Raw genomic sequence first — 17,317 nt, 5'->3', positions numbered from 1 at the left:
GCAATTTGAAGTAATGAGATAGTTGCCCTTGTTTTTCTATTGTTAGGTAAGCCATCTGGGTGTTTGTGTCCAAGTTGGCACCCAGGAAGGTAATTTTCTGAGAGGGTGTTAGTTTTGATTTCTCCTTGTTGATGGTGTATCCCAGAGAAAGCAGTAAGCGTGTCACATATGCCAGATGTTTGAGAAGTACGTGTTTTGCTGTCCGCTTGATCAGGCAGTCGTCCAGATAAGGGTAAATTTGTATCCCTTGAAGTCTGCAGTATGCAATCACTGATGCCAGGCACTTGGTGAATACTCTGGGCGCAGTAGATAAAAGGGCAATGCAGAGAATTGATAGTGATTTGAACCTGCAAGAAATCTGAGGTATCTTCTGCAACTTTGTCTGATTGGGACATGCAGGTATGCCTCCTTGAGGTCCAATGTTACCAGCCAAAACCCCTTGCCCAGCATGGGAAGGAGTTGCTGTAATGTGAGCATCTTGAATTTTGGCACTAGAAGAAATGTGTTGAGAATGGATAAGTCCAGAATGGGTCTCCAGTCGCTTCCCTTTCTTGGCACCAGAAAAAGCCTTGAATAAAAACCTTGTGCTTGTTGGTGCGTAGGTACCTTTTGTATAGCCCTCATGTTTAGGAGCTTTGCGATTTGTAGTTGTGCCTCTACCCTTTGATTTTGTGGTAGGTTTGGCATGCCTCTCATTTTGGAAGAGTGTGGAAATGAAATTTGTAGCCTCTGTTTATTATGTCCAGAATCCATTTGTCTGTTGTGACAATATGCCAATTGTTTGCAAATAGTGCCAGTTTTCCTCCCAAAGGTGCTGCCAGTTGAATTCTGCTTGGCATGGAAATGAGGGAGTCATTGAGTCTGCTTTCTGTACTGCTGTGCACTGTCGTCACCACTTCTTGGTGTTGGTGATTGCCATTGTCTGCCTCTGTAGGATCCTTGGGGTTGTCCTCTGCCCCTTCCGCATCTGTATCTGCCTCTTTGGGCTTTGTCAGTGGTTGGAAAGGACCAGTTTTTTGACGGCCAATTCCTGCTGAACCTTGGTGGCTGAACCTGTAAGAAAGCTTTGACAGTTTGCATAGATTTTGCCTTTTCTTCCATTTTACGTAAAATATCCTAAGCATTACCACCAAAAGAACATCCTTATGTAACGTGCATCCAGAATTTTGCTTTCACCTGATCTGGAAGATTTTGTTCCCTTAGCCATGCATGTCTGCGAATGACTGCTCCAGTGGCGGCTGATCTGCTGGAGGCCTCTAGTGCATCATAACCACATTGTAAGGTGTGCTTGCCCACATGTTCAGCACTATGCATCATATCCTGCAACTCTTTTAAATCTGGTTGTTCAGGTTGTGACATTTTTGTTTTTAATTGTGATAACAGAAATTGCTGATATTTAATCATATGAAACTGGCAGTTTAAGGCCCTCATGGCAAGGGTGGCCGAGGTGTAAACCTTCTTACCCCACCTTTCTAGTGATCTAGATTCCCTTTCCGTAGGTAGTGGATTCTTGACCGTGGAAGCCTTAATTCCTTTAGGACCTTGAGAAATAGTTTCAGGGTCTGCATTATGGCCTTTATAGAGGAACTGATGAGAATTAGGAACTCTGTAATACCTATCCCGCTTAACTGGTGCAGGAGGCAGAGAATCAGGATTTAGACAGGCCTCCGGTATACATCATCCAAAACCTCCAAAACAGGGGGAATAGCCAGAGGTCTATGCTGAGGTAACCAGAGGAATTCCCTAAGTCTTTTCTTGGAGTCTGAAAAGTCTTGGCCTTCCCAATGGAAGTGCTCTCTCAAGGAGTGTAAAGTTTCCAAAGGAAAAATCCTCAGGGGATACAGAAGGAATGGACTGCTCTGCATCCGAATCCTCAAAGGGTGAATAAGATTGTTCTTCAGCATCAGAATGTTCTGATAAAATGGATTCTTTGTCAGAAGGAGGAGAATCCTCCTCTACTCTGGGTCTCTTGTCGGAGGGGCCTGTGAGCCTCTGATAAGAGTGATCAGGTCTTCAGCCATTTTAAGCATGTGCTTCTTAGGCGTGGGCCCAGGTCTTGGGCCTTGTGAGGCAGGCCTAGAAAGTTGCTTGGCTGATTTGGCTTTTGTAAAGGCCTTGATGGAGAATGAAGATGAAGGCCTAAATACACCATGGGTGGATGTAGATCTATCCACATTGGTGGGTTCGACATGAGCAGGGGCTTCGGTTGTAGTTTGGGAAAGGACCGAAGAACCAGCGGTCTCAGGTACAGAAGACCCGGTAGTGTCATCGGTAGTCAGGGACTGCAAAGGCGTCTCACTGAGAACCCACGTGGAGCTTGTTTGGTGGAGACCGCAATTCTCGACTGACGGTCCTTTTCTTTGCTTTCTGGACATAGCGGTAGTCGGAGTATCCGCGACATTTTATAATTAAACGCTTTGCCAAAATAGTGTTTGATAGTGCGTTTATTGAAGGTAGCACGCGCAGCCCGAGTGGTCTGGGCCCAAACAAGGTATGCAGAGGGAATGGAAATCCTTATGCGGTATTTGCTTCCCACAAGAAATACAATTATTAACTTTTTCTGACATCGGTCTGAGGCAAGAAAAGATTTTTAATGAAGACTTGTTCCAAAATTTTTAATTCAGGAGCTGGCCGACCAGCACTTAACTGAAAAGACTGGAGAAGATGGCGTCAGCTGTGTCTTTATACTCTAGCCTTCCTGACGTCAGAAGAGTACAACAACCGGACCAAGACTTTGGAATTCGAGGACCGCCTGCTGGCTGAAAACCCATATGTAATTACTGCAGCTGTAATGCACGATGAACATCTTATAATTCAAAGTGGAAAGGGATGATTATAATGAAATGGTGAAGCTCAAGAAACAAGGAGAGACTGGGATTTTGGATGCAGATCTTTAAGGAGAATAACAACAATCATACAGAATACTATATCAATAAAGTAGCAGAATGTAATCTAAGAACTAAAACAACATGGGAATGGAAAAAGGAGATTCTGCTGATTGGGATTACTACAATTAGGGATACAGACAATAGGCAAGTGGGGGCTGGAATTTATTGGAGAAAACTGGCAAAATAACCAAGGTACTGGGAGCAAATAATTAGACAGGGAAAGGTAAAACAATAGGACGACTCCAAACACTGCCTTCCATATATCAAGGATTGATATCAGAGCATAGGCAAACATAAAGAAATAGAGGCGTCATAAATGAAAGACCACTGCACTGGTAGAGTTTTTAGTAGAATCTAGAACAGAAGCTGCCATTAAAAAAAGAATAATTAGTACAACATATAACATATTGCATGATAACTATCAGAATCAATTACAGCAGGTTAGAAAGGATTGGGAAGAGAGACTGGATAAGCAATTCACAAAGAAACAATAGGGGATATATGTATGTCTCCCAAATATGCAACTAAATCTAGAAGATTTAGGAGTTTTGCTTGGAAATGTTTACATAAGATATTTTTATACCCCAAGTAGACTCTAGAGAATTTTTCCTCAGGTAGACAGCAAATGTTGGAGGTGTGATGGGGAAGAAAGAGGTAATTGGAAACATATTTTCTAGGAGTGTAATGAGTTGGCAGACTTTAAGGATTCCCTGCAGACTATTCTGTTGGAGATACTGGGTGAGCAAATTGGTGTAACTAGGGAAATTATTTTTTCTGAGCTAAGATACAGAATCAGAACTGCCTAGACATAGTAAGGCCTTTCTGAGTCTAATTATGGTGGCTGCCAAAAAAGCAATTACTAGAAAATGGAAACCAAAGTCTAAACCAACTGTACTAAAAGTAGTGAATATAGTAACACAGATAAAACAACTGGAATTGGGATATTTATAAAAGATAGGCGTGAATTACATAGGAAAAATGGGAATTGTGGGAACAATACATACAGGGGAGGAGTGAGGTTTAAAAGAAGGCAGGACTTTAATGAGCTATGTAATGATTGACAATGACTGGGTAGATTATAAGTGATGTATCATGTTTGCAACTAGGATTATGTGATGTAAAATGGGTGCAGCTGGGATTATGTTAATATGGTTTGTTTTCATTTATATAACTAGGTTCATAGTAGGTTACTAGGCTAATGGCCCTAGGGCCTTTACAAGCCTAGCCATGTCATAACCTGAGTACCCTTATTGACCACAGTTAGATGGTCATTGTTAGAGTGATTCTATGATCAACATTAACTGCCCCTGTCCATGAAGGACATGGGTGCCATCCCCAGGCTGAATTTACGGTCATACATCCAGTTTTCACGGTTGCACATGAATGAATGTATGATTGCCTATGTCATAAGTGATAATTTAATAAAGATGTTTATCGTTCAAAAAAAAATAAAAGTCATTCACTGTAACATTACATATGCTGCTCAATTCTTACTTTCCCTTAAATGTCACTCGCTCCTGAGCATTATTCTTCAAGTATCGATCCCACAAATTAAATTTATTTCTATAAAATGTGTTCTTTTCCTTTGCTAAACCTCTCACCCCCAGTTCTTTTTTCTCCTTTATAATATTCACAACTTTGATGCTGGGAATAAAATTTATAAAATTTTACATCCATTTTCTAGTAAGCAATTCAGATCCTATATCCAAGCTCAAAAAAAAAATCCTCCAATGTACAACCATTAGTTACTCCAACATTTCTGTAACAGTACTCTGTACGGAATTTTTAAAATCTGTCATCTCATTGCATTCCCCAAAACATGATCCTAATTACCTAGCTCTTCTCCAGTATACTTCTAGTATTTGACATTTAACTAAGGAAACATTTTCTGATGTGTACTTGGGATATAAAAATATTTATGCAAATATCTGATGCAAAAATATTAAACCTTCTGGACTTTGTAGCATACATGGGAGCCTTAGAAATTTCTTTCTGTTGTTCCTTTGTAAATTACTCACATTCTTGTGGACCTCAAAATGTAGACTTGTAAAAATTCAAAGCTTGAGAAGCCTTTAGATAATTAAACTCCAGTGGAAGACACAATCAAAGACTTGTTAAAATAAAGGATAATTTAAAAATATACATCCAGGTTTGTGTTCATCTATACATATTGCCAGATATGTTTTAAGAGTAAGACAATAAAAAGACATCTACCTACCCACTAATTTTCAATAACCAATTCATCAAATTCAAGACTGCACTGAGCCAGAAACTAGCTTGAAAGGCAAAAGGTCCAAGGCGAGACATAATCCTGTATTGGAGCCTAGTATGTACAAAGTGGACACACAAATTCTGGGAACAGTTTAGAACATCACTAACCTGCCTATCTGCATGCCTTTTAGGGAGTGGGAGGAAACTGTAACACTTGATAAAAACCTGTGCAGGAAAAGGGGTGGCACACAATATCAGAAGGCACCCCTGGCAGGAACTGAACTGGAAAAAAATCAAGTGCTGTGAGACAGAAATGCTAACTACTGTGCCACCTCTAGACAAAAGAAAATATTTGTCAGTGGTAATTCCAAATAATTTGACAGAAAACATGAAAGCAACACTTAATACTTCTTACTGTAATCAGCTAATGATATTTAACATGAAATTATTCAACAGTTTCTGGAATTATTTTTAAATTCTAGTACAATAAATCACACCGAACACCTCTGCTAAATCCAGGTAAAATACATTGATCAGTGACAAGTGACAATCTCAAAAACTTAGACAACCCTCTTCTGGAAATTATATTACAGAGTCCAAGACCCATACCTAAACTTAATTACTGTTTATCCAAATAATTCAAATATTCCTACACTAATTACAAATTTATTAAACTAACTCTTTCAAATATTTTAGAAAGACACAAGTGAGATGTTAAGTAACACTAAGTGGCAATAAATAAATTATCCTTACCTTTGTATATCTGAGTGAAACTGGCTATTTTCTACTGACCTGAAACAAAAGAAAATCAAGCTGGTTAATTAACTAGATATAATGATGGTTCTTTAATTACTGCATGCTTTGCTATGCATCAATACACTGTTTTTATACAAGAAATCAAAGTTACCATTAATGTGAAGGTTGAAGGATTTTCTTATGTGCTTACTGCTTATATAGTATGTACTCAGACAGCACCCAAGAGGAGGCCTGCAAAGGGCTCAGCATGAGGAAACATCTTACTCACACAAGCAGCATATTCACTCACACCAACCCCTCCTCAAGTAAGGTACTTCCACTGGGGTTCAGCCCTGTGCAGCAGATCATTACTGGTCTGGATTACACACCTACTGGACAAACCTCTTACTCACCTCACCTCCGAGGTGACATGAGTAGGCCAAGATTTAGCCCATTAACTCCAGGCTGACCATTTGTTATTCAGGCCACTAAGTCAGCCCAAGTCACCAGTGAAGGAGGGAAATGTTCTTCTTCTACACTACTGGACCAGCCAGAAAAAAAAGATAAGCAAAACAAATGTAATCCAGCAGGTCCCATGCAAATGTCTACTCTCATGTTTTGAAGGTTGTATAGTTCACTGTTAAATTGTTAAATATACTTCGCCAAGAGTCACACATAGGCACAACAGCAGAGATTTTTTTTGTGAAAAGGAGGTAACAACTGTCAGAAATATGAGGAAATGCAAAACCCAGTTTTGCTACATTAACTATTTCATTCTGTTTATCAGGTAAGTCTATATGGAGCAATGGCACATTACCAGGGAAAATACATGGAGGAAAAGTAGAGTTGTGTACACTTACTATAAATGTAGATGTTCAAGTGGATTCACTGTTGCAGTCCTTACAAATGGGTTATCCAGTTCCTGGTAGCCTGCAGTCAGCCAGAATACCAAAGTCCTTGGTATATGACGTCGGCTGCCTCTGGTTTAAGCCTGACGTCAGGTACAAAGGCAGGTAGCCGACGTCATTTCCTCAGTTTTTCTTGCCTTAACTATCAGAAGCCCCCATAAAAATAAGACCAGGAAAAGAAAGAAATCCAGTCTGTGCCCTAGGAAAAAAAAGGGGGGGATGGAAGGGGGGTAAACCCAGGACTACTACAGTGAATACACTTGAGCATCTACAATTAGGGTAAGTGTACACAACTGTACTATGTTCATCGTGTTTCACTGTTGCAGTCCTTACAAATGGGATAATTCCCAAAGCCCAGGAAAAAAACAAAAGGGAGGAGGAACACCACTGATTAAGGGTTGGTAAGAATGCCCTGCAACAATGCAGTGGCAAAACCAGCCCTGGACTTAGGAAAACAAGGGCAAATTGTAATGTTTAGTGAAAGTGTGGGCAGAAGTCCAGATAGCTGCTTGCAGGATGTCCTTAGTAGGTACACCACTTAGAAAAGCTGCTGAGGTAGAGCTAGCTCTAGTAGAATGGGTCCTAATACCCTGTGGATGAACCTTGCCATGCTGTAAGTAACAAAAGTGAATACAATGAGCAATACACTTAGAAATAGTCTGTTTAGAAATAGCTCTGCCCTGAGCTCCAGGAGCAAAACTGACCAACAACTGATCTGTCTTTCGAAAAGGTTTAGTCCTGTCTAGGTAAAATATAAGTTGTCTATGCATATCCAGTGACTGCAGCAACCTTTCTCCTCTATTCTGAGGATTAGGAAAGAAGGTAGGCAGGTGGATAGACTGGTTAAGAGTTAGGCTAGAAACCACCTTAGGCATAAAAGAGGGATTAGTCTGAAGAGAAACCCAATCCACATGGAAAGTGATAAAAGGCTCTACTGCCATTAAGGCCTGCAGCTCAGTCACTCTTCTAGCTGAAGTAATGGCCAAGACAAAGGCAGTTTTCCAGGAGAGAAACTTCAAATCTGCTGAGGCAGCAGGTTCAAAGGGAGGCAGAGTAAGTTTCTTAAGTACAAAATTAAGATCCCAAGCAGGAGTAGGTGCCCTTCTGGGAGGCTTTAAATTGCTAACTCCCCTGAGGAACTGTTTCATCAAGGGATGAGAGAAAATGGGTTGTTCAAAGGAACAATGAGCAAAAATACCTGACGCATGAATCTTGATAGAAGAGAAGGAAAGTCCGCCATTAAGTAAACCTGCCAGGTAATCAAGAATTAGAGGAAGAGTAGGTTGAGATGGGTCTTCTCCTCTAGTCTGCATCCAAATGGAGAATCTTTTCCACTTATCTGCATAAGATTTCCTAGTACTAGGCCTCCTGGCCTCATGAAGGACCTCAACTACCTGTTGAGAGAGGTTTAAATTATGAGCCAAGCAATCAAATGCAGAGTCTGAAGGTGAGGATGCAGAATTTTTCCACTCTCCTGAACCAAGAGATCTGGTATCGGGAAGATGCCAATGCTGAGACTGGGAGAGACTGCGAAGAAGTGGATACCAATGCTGCCTGGGCCAGTCTGGAGCTATGATGATGGCCCTTGGTTTTTCGTACCTTATCTTTAACAGCACTCTGGGAAGAAGAGGCAGAGGAGGGAATGCATAGATCGATAGCTGTGTCCAGAGGAAGGACAGAGCATCCACTTTCCAAGCTTTGCCGTGATGATCCCTGGTGCAAAAGGCTGGAAAAAGGTGGTTGGTCGGAGATGAAAAGAGATCCAACTGGGGAGAGCCCCAACACTGAATGATGTGATAGAAGATGGTCTTGTTTAGTTGCCACTCGTGAGGATCCAGGACTTGCCTGCTCAACCGGTCTGCTAAGGTGTTGAGCCTTCCTGGAAGAAACTGGGCTAGCAGATGAATGCCCATAGAAGCTGCCATGGACCATAGTCTCATGCTTTGTCTGCACAGGGGGTAAGAGCGAGTCCCTCCTTGCTTGTTGATGTACAACATTATTGTGCTGTTGTCTATCCTGACTAGAAGAGTACCAGGAGAGAGAAGATGCTTGAAAGCCATCAAGGCCTGGACTGCCATCAATTCCTTCAGATTTATGTGCAAATGAATCTGTTGATAGCTCCAAGTTTCCTGAATGCATCTGCCCTCTAGATGTGCTCCCCAAGCATAGTCCGAGGCATCTGTGGTGACAGTCTGGCTGGCAGAAGGTGGACAGAATGGTAGGCCTTTGTTCTGTGCACAGGCCGTTGCCCACCAAAGGAACTCGGCCTGCAGGCAGGGAATCAGAGGAAGAATCAAGTCTAAATCCTGAGTGTGTTGACACCAAAGGTTTTTGAGGTACCATTGTATTTTCCTCATATGCAGTCTGGCACATGGAATCATCAGAATACATGAAGCCATGAATCCCAGGGCTTGCAGGAATTGCCTTGCAGAGCGCTGGGTCATGCTTGCCAAATTTTTGAAGTAATTCAAAAGATCCATCTGTTTCTCCTGAGGGAGGGCTACCATCTGGGCGGCTGTGTTCAGACTCACTCCCAGGAATACAATCTCCCTGGTGGGTACCAATTTTGACTTCTTTTTTTTGACTGTGTAGCCCAAAGAGTTGCGAAGGTTCTTTCCAAAGTCCAAATCCTTAAGAAGTTGATCAGGAAAGTTTGCTTAAATAAGACAATCGTCCAAGTAAGGGTAAATTTGAATGTTTCTTTGCCTGCAAAAGGCAATGACTGGAGCCAGGCATTTTGTAAAAACTCTGGGAGCAGTAGATAAGCCAAAGGGCAGTGCAGAGAAGTGGAAGTGCCTGTTCCTAGGAACTGCCTGCAGCTTTCCCTTATTGGGATGTGCAAGTAAGCTTCTTTTAAATCTAAAGTCACCAGCCAGGAATCCTTGGCCAGCATTGGCAGCAACTGCTGAAGAGTGAGCATTTTGAACTTGGGAATCACCAGAAAGGTGTTTAGAATGGACAAATCAAGAATAGGGCGCCATGTGCCCCTTTTTTTGGGGTCCAGGAAAAGTCTTGAGTAAAAACCCTGGCCTATCTGTAGTGCAGGAACTGGCTCTATTGCTCCCCGATTTAGCAAGGAAGAAACTTGTTTTTCTGCTTCTGCCCTTTGAAGAGGGGGAATATCTGGGTATCCTTGGAGGACCGGGAAGGTGTGAAAGGAGAATCTGTAGCCTTGGGATACTATTTTTAGCACCCATTTGTCATCTGTGATAGTGTGCCAGACATCTGCAAAAAAGGCTAACCTTTCCCCCAAAGGAAACCCTGGGCCCGCAGGGGCAGGAAGGGGAAGGCCAGAGTCATTGAGAATGCTTGCTTTGGGAAGTCTGCTTAGTACTCCCTGATTTTGAAGAAGAAGCCTGCCAGTGTTTGGCCTTTTGAGGGGTGGAAGTCTGTCCCCTGGAAGACCTGCAACCCCTAGACCTAGTGCGACCCTGTTTACTAGGGTCAGGAAAAGTCCAATTCTTAGTAGGGTAATGCCTGCTAAAACGAGGAAGCTGAACTTGCAGAAAATCCTTAAGTTTGCATAGATTTAGCCTTATCCTCTAACTTCTTCAACACCTCTTCTGCTTTGTTTCCAAAAAGATTGTCCTTGTGCAAGGGCACATCCAGTAATTTAGACTTTACAGGTTCAGAAAGGGGCTGTTCCCTAAGTCAAGCATGCCTTCTAATAACAGAACCAGTGGCCGCTGCTCTGCAAGAAGCCTTCAAAGTGTCAAAACCACAATGTAGATAATGTTTAGAATTCAATAAGCCTTGCATGTCCTTACTCTCCATCAGGGAAGGAACACTAGCAATTTTAGCTTTGATGGCCTCAAAGTATGCTGCTGATACTTAAGCATATGAAAAAGATAATTAACAGACCTAATAGTCAGGGTGGAAGAAGGATAAACCTTTTTACCACACCTATCCAAGGCCCTAGATTCCCAGTCAGAAGGAACAGGACTTTTAGCAACCGTGGCTTTAACACCCTTAGGGCCCTGAGCAATAATCTCTGGGTCAGCAGTAGGATTCTTGAAAAGGAACTGATGAGAATCAGGAACTCTATAATACCTGTCAGGCTTTCTGGGAGCAGAAGGAACACAATTAGGAGTCAAAGAATTCTCCATCAAAACATCATCAATGACTTCCAAAACCGGAGGGATAGCCAAAGGCTTATGCTGAGGCAAATCCAAGAACTCCCTAATCTGCTTCTTAGAATGAGGGTAATCCTGACTTTCCCATTTAAAATGCTCCCTAAGGGTATTCAGAGTATCTTGAAAAGAAAAATCTTCTGGGGGGGGGGGGGGGGGGGCAGAAGGGAAAGAGTCTCCAGCATCAGAATCCTCAAAACCAGAAAAAAGCTGAGTGTGTCCTTCTTCATCAGCAGAGGTGCTGGAAACCTCTGAGTCTGAGGCAGACAAAACTTCTGGGGACAATTCCCTAGCCCTCTTAGAAGAAGGTGGCTGACAGCCCCTGATAAGAGTCAAGAGATCACTAGCCATCTTAACCATCTGAGCCTGAGGCATCTGAGGGGAGGCCGGCGCCTGCTTAAGAGTAGATTTTCGGCTGGGAGGCCTGCTAGAAAGCTGAGGGACTCGGGAGACCTAGCCACCAGAGAATTGAGAACCAAGGTCGTTGGTCTGGATCTGGTCTCTGGGCGAGAAAAGAGGCCTCAGAAGCCGGCAACTGCTTAGTGGCTCTGGATCCATCAGAGGCAGCAACTGGCAGAGGGTACAAAGACGAGGTAGAAGCCTGCAGAATGGAGGACTCAAAAAAGGTCTCCGCAGACACCTGCTGCTGAACATCCGTGGACTGCAGGGGCAATGAAAGAGCCTCACTGGCTACCACTGGACCAACAGCCAACTTAGCAGGGATGTCGTTGGTTAATTTGACCCTAAGCCTGTCACGGTCCTTACCCTTGCACTTCTTAGGAACATCCGAAGTCGGGAGACCAGAAGACGCCATACCGATGAACTTAGGCCAAACTCTGAAGTGCTTATATAAAATCCTAGCCCTACGGTGTATGGTACATGGCTAGAAAGAAGCACAAGATCACAATTAGGGACGCTGTGCTCAAGGCCCAAACAAGTGATACAGTAAGAATGAAAATCACGATGAGGAATCTGTTTTCCACAAGCAAGACAGTTATTAACTTTCTCTGACATTCGTTAAAGCAAGAAAAAAGTGTCCCCAATGAGGTACTTATCTGAGGATGTCTTCAACTTTAGACGTCGGAATTCAAAAAGAAGGTAATCGGTCGACCGGCACTTGTGCAAATTGCTTCTGCTTCGGGCTCTGTGGCAAGAAAGACTGAGGAAATAACGTTGGCTGTCTGCCTTTGTACCTGACATCAGGTTTAAACCGGAGGCAGCCAACGTCATATACCAAGGACTTTGGTATTCTGGCCGACTGCGGGCTACCGGGAGCCGGATAACCCATTTGTAAGGATTGCAACAGTGAAACACAATGAACATCTGCTGTAGGCATAATACAAGTAGTACAGTTACCGTAAAGATATTAATGCATGTTAAAAAAACACTGCAATTAAACAATATCATATACACACTTCATGAAAGGAAATAATTCAATATCAATGTACAAAGATATAGGTATAAGTAACAAAGATGAGCCCATACATGCTATGAAACATATACTGCTAGATTTCTGGTAACATACATGATAGAGACCAGCCAGTTACCTAATAACAGCATACACGCAACACTACTGTAAGCAACATTACAAATTTCAGATCTTTGAATAATTTACAGGTAACATTCAAGCAACTAGCAATATTTTGAGCATCAGGTTTTTGAATAGCTTTATATATGAAGCTGAGGCTTTTGTATGACTTTATACACAAGAGCTATTCTCACATCAGTAACTCTGTGCTTACACTTAGAAACATGAAGGTAAAAACTCTCTACTTACATTCGTACAGCCCTCCTTTTGATTTGTTCCTTCCATTTACTCCTGTTACCATGCTTACACCTCCCTTCTGGCTTAACACTTCTGCTTTCGTAATTACACCATCTACTTCTTTTTGTCATTGTGTCCTACCACATTACAGCAGCCACTTTTTGTTGTCACTGTGTCCTACTACATTACAGCAGCCACTTTTTGTTGTCACTGTGTCCTACCACATTACAGCAGCTAGTTTTTGTTGTCACTGTGTCCTAATACATTACAGCAGCAACACTGTTGTCACTGTGTCCTACCACATTACAGCAGCCACTTCTTTTTATCACTGTGTCCTACTACGTTACAACAGACACTTTTGTTGTCACTGTGCCCTACCACGTTACAGCAGCCACTTTTTGTTTGTCACTATGTCCTGCCACATTACAGCCATTCACTTCATGCTTAGCTTTTTGTGTTCTATTACTTCCATTACAGCAGCCACTTCTTTTTGTCACTGCGTCCTACTACATTACAACAGACACTTTTTGTTGTCACTGTGTCCTACCACATTACAGCAACCACTTTTTGTTGCCACTGTGTCCTACCAAATTACAGCAACCACTTTTTGTTGTTACTATGTCCTACTACATTACAGCAGCCACTTTTTGTCACTGCGTCCTATCACATTATAGCCATTCACTTCATGCTTAGCTTTCTGTGTTCTGTTACTTCCATCTTTTTACCTCTCTGAACATTCCACAGACAAGAAGGTTAGAAAAGAAAGGGAAGAGAGACTGGAAAAGCAAATTGCAATAGAGCAATGGAAGGACATATGTATGGCCCCCTAGTATGCAACAAAGTCCAGAAGGTTTAAGATTTTTGCTTGGAAGTGTTTGCATAGGTATTTTTATACCCTGAACAGACTTCAAACAGGTAGACTGCAAATATTCGAGATGTGATAGGGCAGGAAAAGGTAAGTGGGAACATATGTTTTGGGATTGTAATGAGTTGGCAGATTTTAAAAAACTCCCTACAGAGTACTCTGTCAGAAATATTGGGTGAGTAAGTGACTGTAACTATGGAAATGATTCCTACACATTGTAAGGCCTTACTAAGTTCAGTTCTGTTGGCTACCAAAAAAGCAATTACCAAAGTCTAAACCAACTGTATCTGAAGTAATGAATATCAGAAATGACATACGAGAACTGCAAGATGGAAGGATAAATAAATTGAAACTGTGGGAATAACACATGCAGAAAAATGTTAAAGAGGAGGAAGAGTGAGGTTTAAGGGAAGGCAGGGATTGAGGAATTTATTGTGTTATTGGATGAGTTAAAAAATAAAATATATGTGATGTATATCTGTAAATGGAAAAATGTTAACATGGTTTGTTTTCTTTTCTGTTAATGCATGTTACCTATGTCTTAATATATTATTTGCATTCATTTTTAAACACCTTTATTAAATTATCACTTTAACAGTTAATATATTATTTGCATTCACTTTTAAACACCTTTATTAAATTATCACTTTAACTGTTTATGCAGCTATGACTGCTTGCATACCTCTCAACTATCCTAAGCCTCTAAATAATGACACACATTTTAGTTTCTATTTTTCAGAAAATGCCTGCTAACACTAGCCCTGTTACTCTAGCAACTTTCTTTTTTTTTCAATAATAAATCTTTATTCTTTTCCAATTGTTAATACAATACTACAACATATGTACATTATATACATGAATGCTTCCACAGTTGCATAAGATCATTATACATTAAGATAAAATTCTAAAAGGGTATTAACAAAAAAAAAAAAATCTAGTATCAATATAAGGCTTATCTATACTAACCTCCATATTAAGTATGTACTTCCCGGGGAAAAGTGGATTAGAACATTAAGCTAACACAATGTTAAAGATTTGCTCCCAAATTTTTGTATTATTTATATTTTTCTTATGATCTTTAATTAGTAATTTATGTGCTAAAATATGTTTTATCGCTACACTTTTAAAGTTGTCCCATGAAGTCTGAGATAGATTCAGCCAATTTGTAGCTATATAAAGCTTCATTAACAAGAAAATATTTATGAGTATGATCATTTGGGATCTGTCCAAGTTATTCGGAGGAATATGAAGAATCATAAACTCCCAAGAAAGTGTGGACTGTTGATAACCCATTTTTTGTAATTGAATGTTTAAAGAATTCCAAAGTTTGAATATACATTTACAGCTCCAGAACATGTGTAAAAGGTCAGCCATTTGATCGATACAATATGGACATTTAGGTGAATTTTTAGAGTTGAATTTATGCAGACTGAGACAAGTGTAATAAGCGTTATTAAATATCATCAGCTGAGTAAATAATAGCTTTTGAAGAGATACTGATTTTAAGGTTAAATTAATTGCTTTCAATATTTTATTATCTTCAATTGGTAATAATTTATCCTTCCAGTATTTGGATAAGAGTATTTAGTTATTATATTTCACGGCTTTTATCAAATTATATGAAGCCGTTATATATTTGAAGTCCTGCATAAGAGTTTGCCATAAGTTTAAACAAATGGTTAAGTCTTCTTCTTTAATTTTAAAATTACTAAAATAACTTATTGAAAGATCCTTTAATTGTCTCATTATAATTAAATAAGAGTTAGGAAGGCTGATCTCTCTTAACATGTCGTGTATTGAGATACCAAGAAAAGGATATAAATCAAGTATGGTTAGATCAATTATAAGTGGGAATTTTTTAATATCTATCAATTGATTACCGATTTTCAAATTCGGGTTCTTGTGAAATGGTTGGAAAGTCATCATATACTGTAAGAGATTTAGTGATTTAAACAGGTTTTGTATTGATATTATATATGATCTAATATGTTCCATCAAAGCGTACATTTTAAAGGTATCTTTGTTTAAAAAAGGTAATGCCTTAGAATTAATACCCAATCCAACAGCATGTTTGTAATTCAGAATCAACCACTTGGGTGACCATTTAGTACTGGACATGTCAAAGTTAACCACTCTTAGAATTCTATTAGCATTTATTATTAAATAATATGCTTCAAAATTTGGTAAGTCTAAACCACCCTTATTTTTCGGAGTCATCAGTTTATCATAAGATATTCTAGTTTTTCTAGGTTCCCATACAAATCTACCTAATTCTGTATGAAGTTGTTTAAAGAATTTCCTAAAAATTGAGACTTGAGTAGCTCGAAAAATATATAACATTCTGGGGAGTACATTAATTTTAATAATTGAAGCCTTTGCCATTATTGGTAATTTCAGATTATTCCATCTTTTTAAATCAGACAATATATGATCTCAAATTAGCTTAACATTGTTCGCATAAAAGTCTCTATTATCTGTTGAGAAAACAATACCCAAATATTTTATTTTTTCTTCGGATTTTAACTGACCTACCAATGGTAAAATCACTCTAGCAACTTTCTAAGTTTATAAGAGCAATAAACTTAGAAGATATAAGAGCAACATTTAAAATCTGTCGCTATTTTTGGGCTTTTATTTCCTCATTATTTTAGGATTGCTACAGATTTGTTGCACTAAGAGGTTGAGAGGTATGTCTGCTTGTTGCATATTTAATCTAGTGACCTGTGTTAAAAACAGTCTGTTCATAGTAAAATCATGCCTGTGTTTCCTCTCAATAGTTGTTTGATTCTGATGTCTCTAAGGAACTGATAAAGTCCTTGGGGCAAAAAGTGCTTTGCATATTACTTGTGAAATTTTATGTAGGAGAGTCTCTGTCACCATTTCCTTCTCACTGGAGATGTACAAGTATGTAAACTGATTATACTGGTACAACTGAATGTGCACAAAACATTATTTTCTTCTTTCTAATTGCATACTACATATAGATATTTCATCATAACTGAGTGGGCAGTTCTCATGCAAACCCATACTCCTCCTATTTTCCAGGTGGGGAGATACATTGCTTAATTTCTACAGTGGTTCACATGACTGGTGTTGGTATACTAGACAACCGGAAATTACAAAGAGCCACTTAGTCTACAAAACACAAGAGAACAGGGGCAAATATCTATCTATCCATACAAATACATCTATATAATTCTTTACACCCACCTATCCATCTATCCATGCATACATATACATGTATCTAAATCTCTATACCTATCTACCCATCTAGCCATACATACAGATACATCTATATAAATGGGGTCTATATGACGCTATTGAATGGACTAAATAGCGAATACTATTTAGTCGATCCGATACTGTCAAAATGGCACAATAGTGAAGTCACGGAACATCGAATTTTTTCCCTGGGAAAAAATTTGGTGGGCCATCTTTGGGACTTTGCCATTTCCTCCACTATGGTGCGATCTCGGAGTTGGTATATTTAAGTAGGGGGGGGGTGTGGGGGACAAAGCCCACCACTAAAATTTGTGTTTAAGTTTATTTGTTTGTTTTACGGAGCAGTGAATTTTTTCCCTGGGAAAAAATTTGCTGTTCCGTTTGTTCGATATTTGTTGTTTCGATATTATTGGTACGATGAAATAGCATTCCCTATTTACATCGTACGATAACATGATATAGACGCTATAAAGTTTTATATCTATCTCTCCATACATATATATCTCTATATAAATCTCTGTATCTATATATCTGTCTATCCATACACATCTATATACATCTCTATATCTATTCATACATACACATCTACATCA

The 17,317-nt window shown here is 39.9% G+C and overlaps 1 protein-coding gene across 6 annotated transcripts in view; it reads right to left on the bottom strand.

The window, feature by feature from the left end:
- The window catches only part of SMARCD3 (SWI/SNF related, matrix associated, actin dependent regulator of chromatin, subfamily d, member 3), a 1,904,082-nt gene that overhangs the window by 635,474 nt on the left and 1,251,291 nt on the right, over window positions 1-17,317 (bottom strand). For all 6 annotated transcript variants that reach the window (XM_044067567.1, XM_044067570.1, XM_044067569.1 and 3 more), the window contains exon 3: window positions 5,853-5,891. In XM_044067567.1, the coding sequence (XP_043923502.1) occupies window positions 5,853-5,891 (39 nt within the window). The remainder of the gene's footprint in view (window positions 1-5,852; window positions 5,892-17,317) is intronic.

This window comes from Protopterus annectens, chromosome 3.part1, assembly GCF_019279795.1.
Source record: "Protopterus annectens isolate FY-2018-M chromosome 3.part1, PAN1.0, whole genome shotgun sequence".
NCBI lineage: Eukaryota > Metazoa > Chordata > Ceratodontiformes > Protopteridae > Protopterus > Protopterus annectens.
The sequence above is the reverse complement of the archived record's forward strand: the minus strand, read 5'-3'. Positions and strand labels throughout refer to the sequence as shown.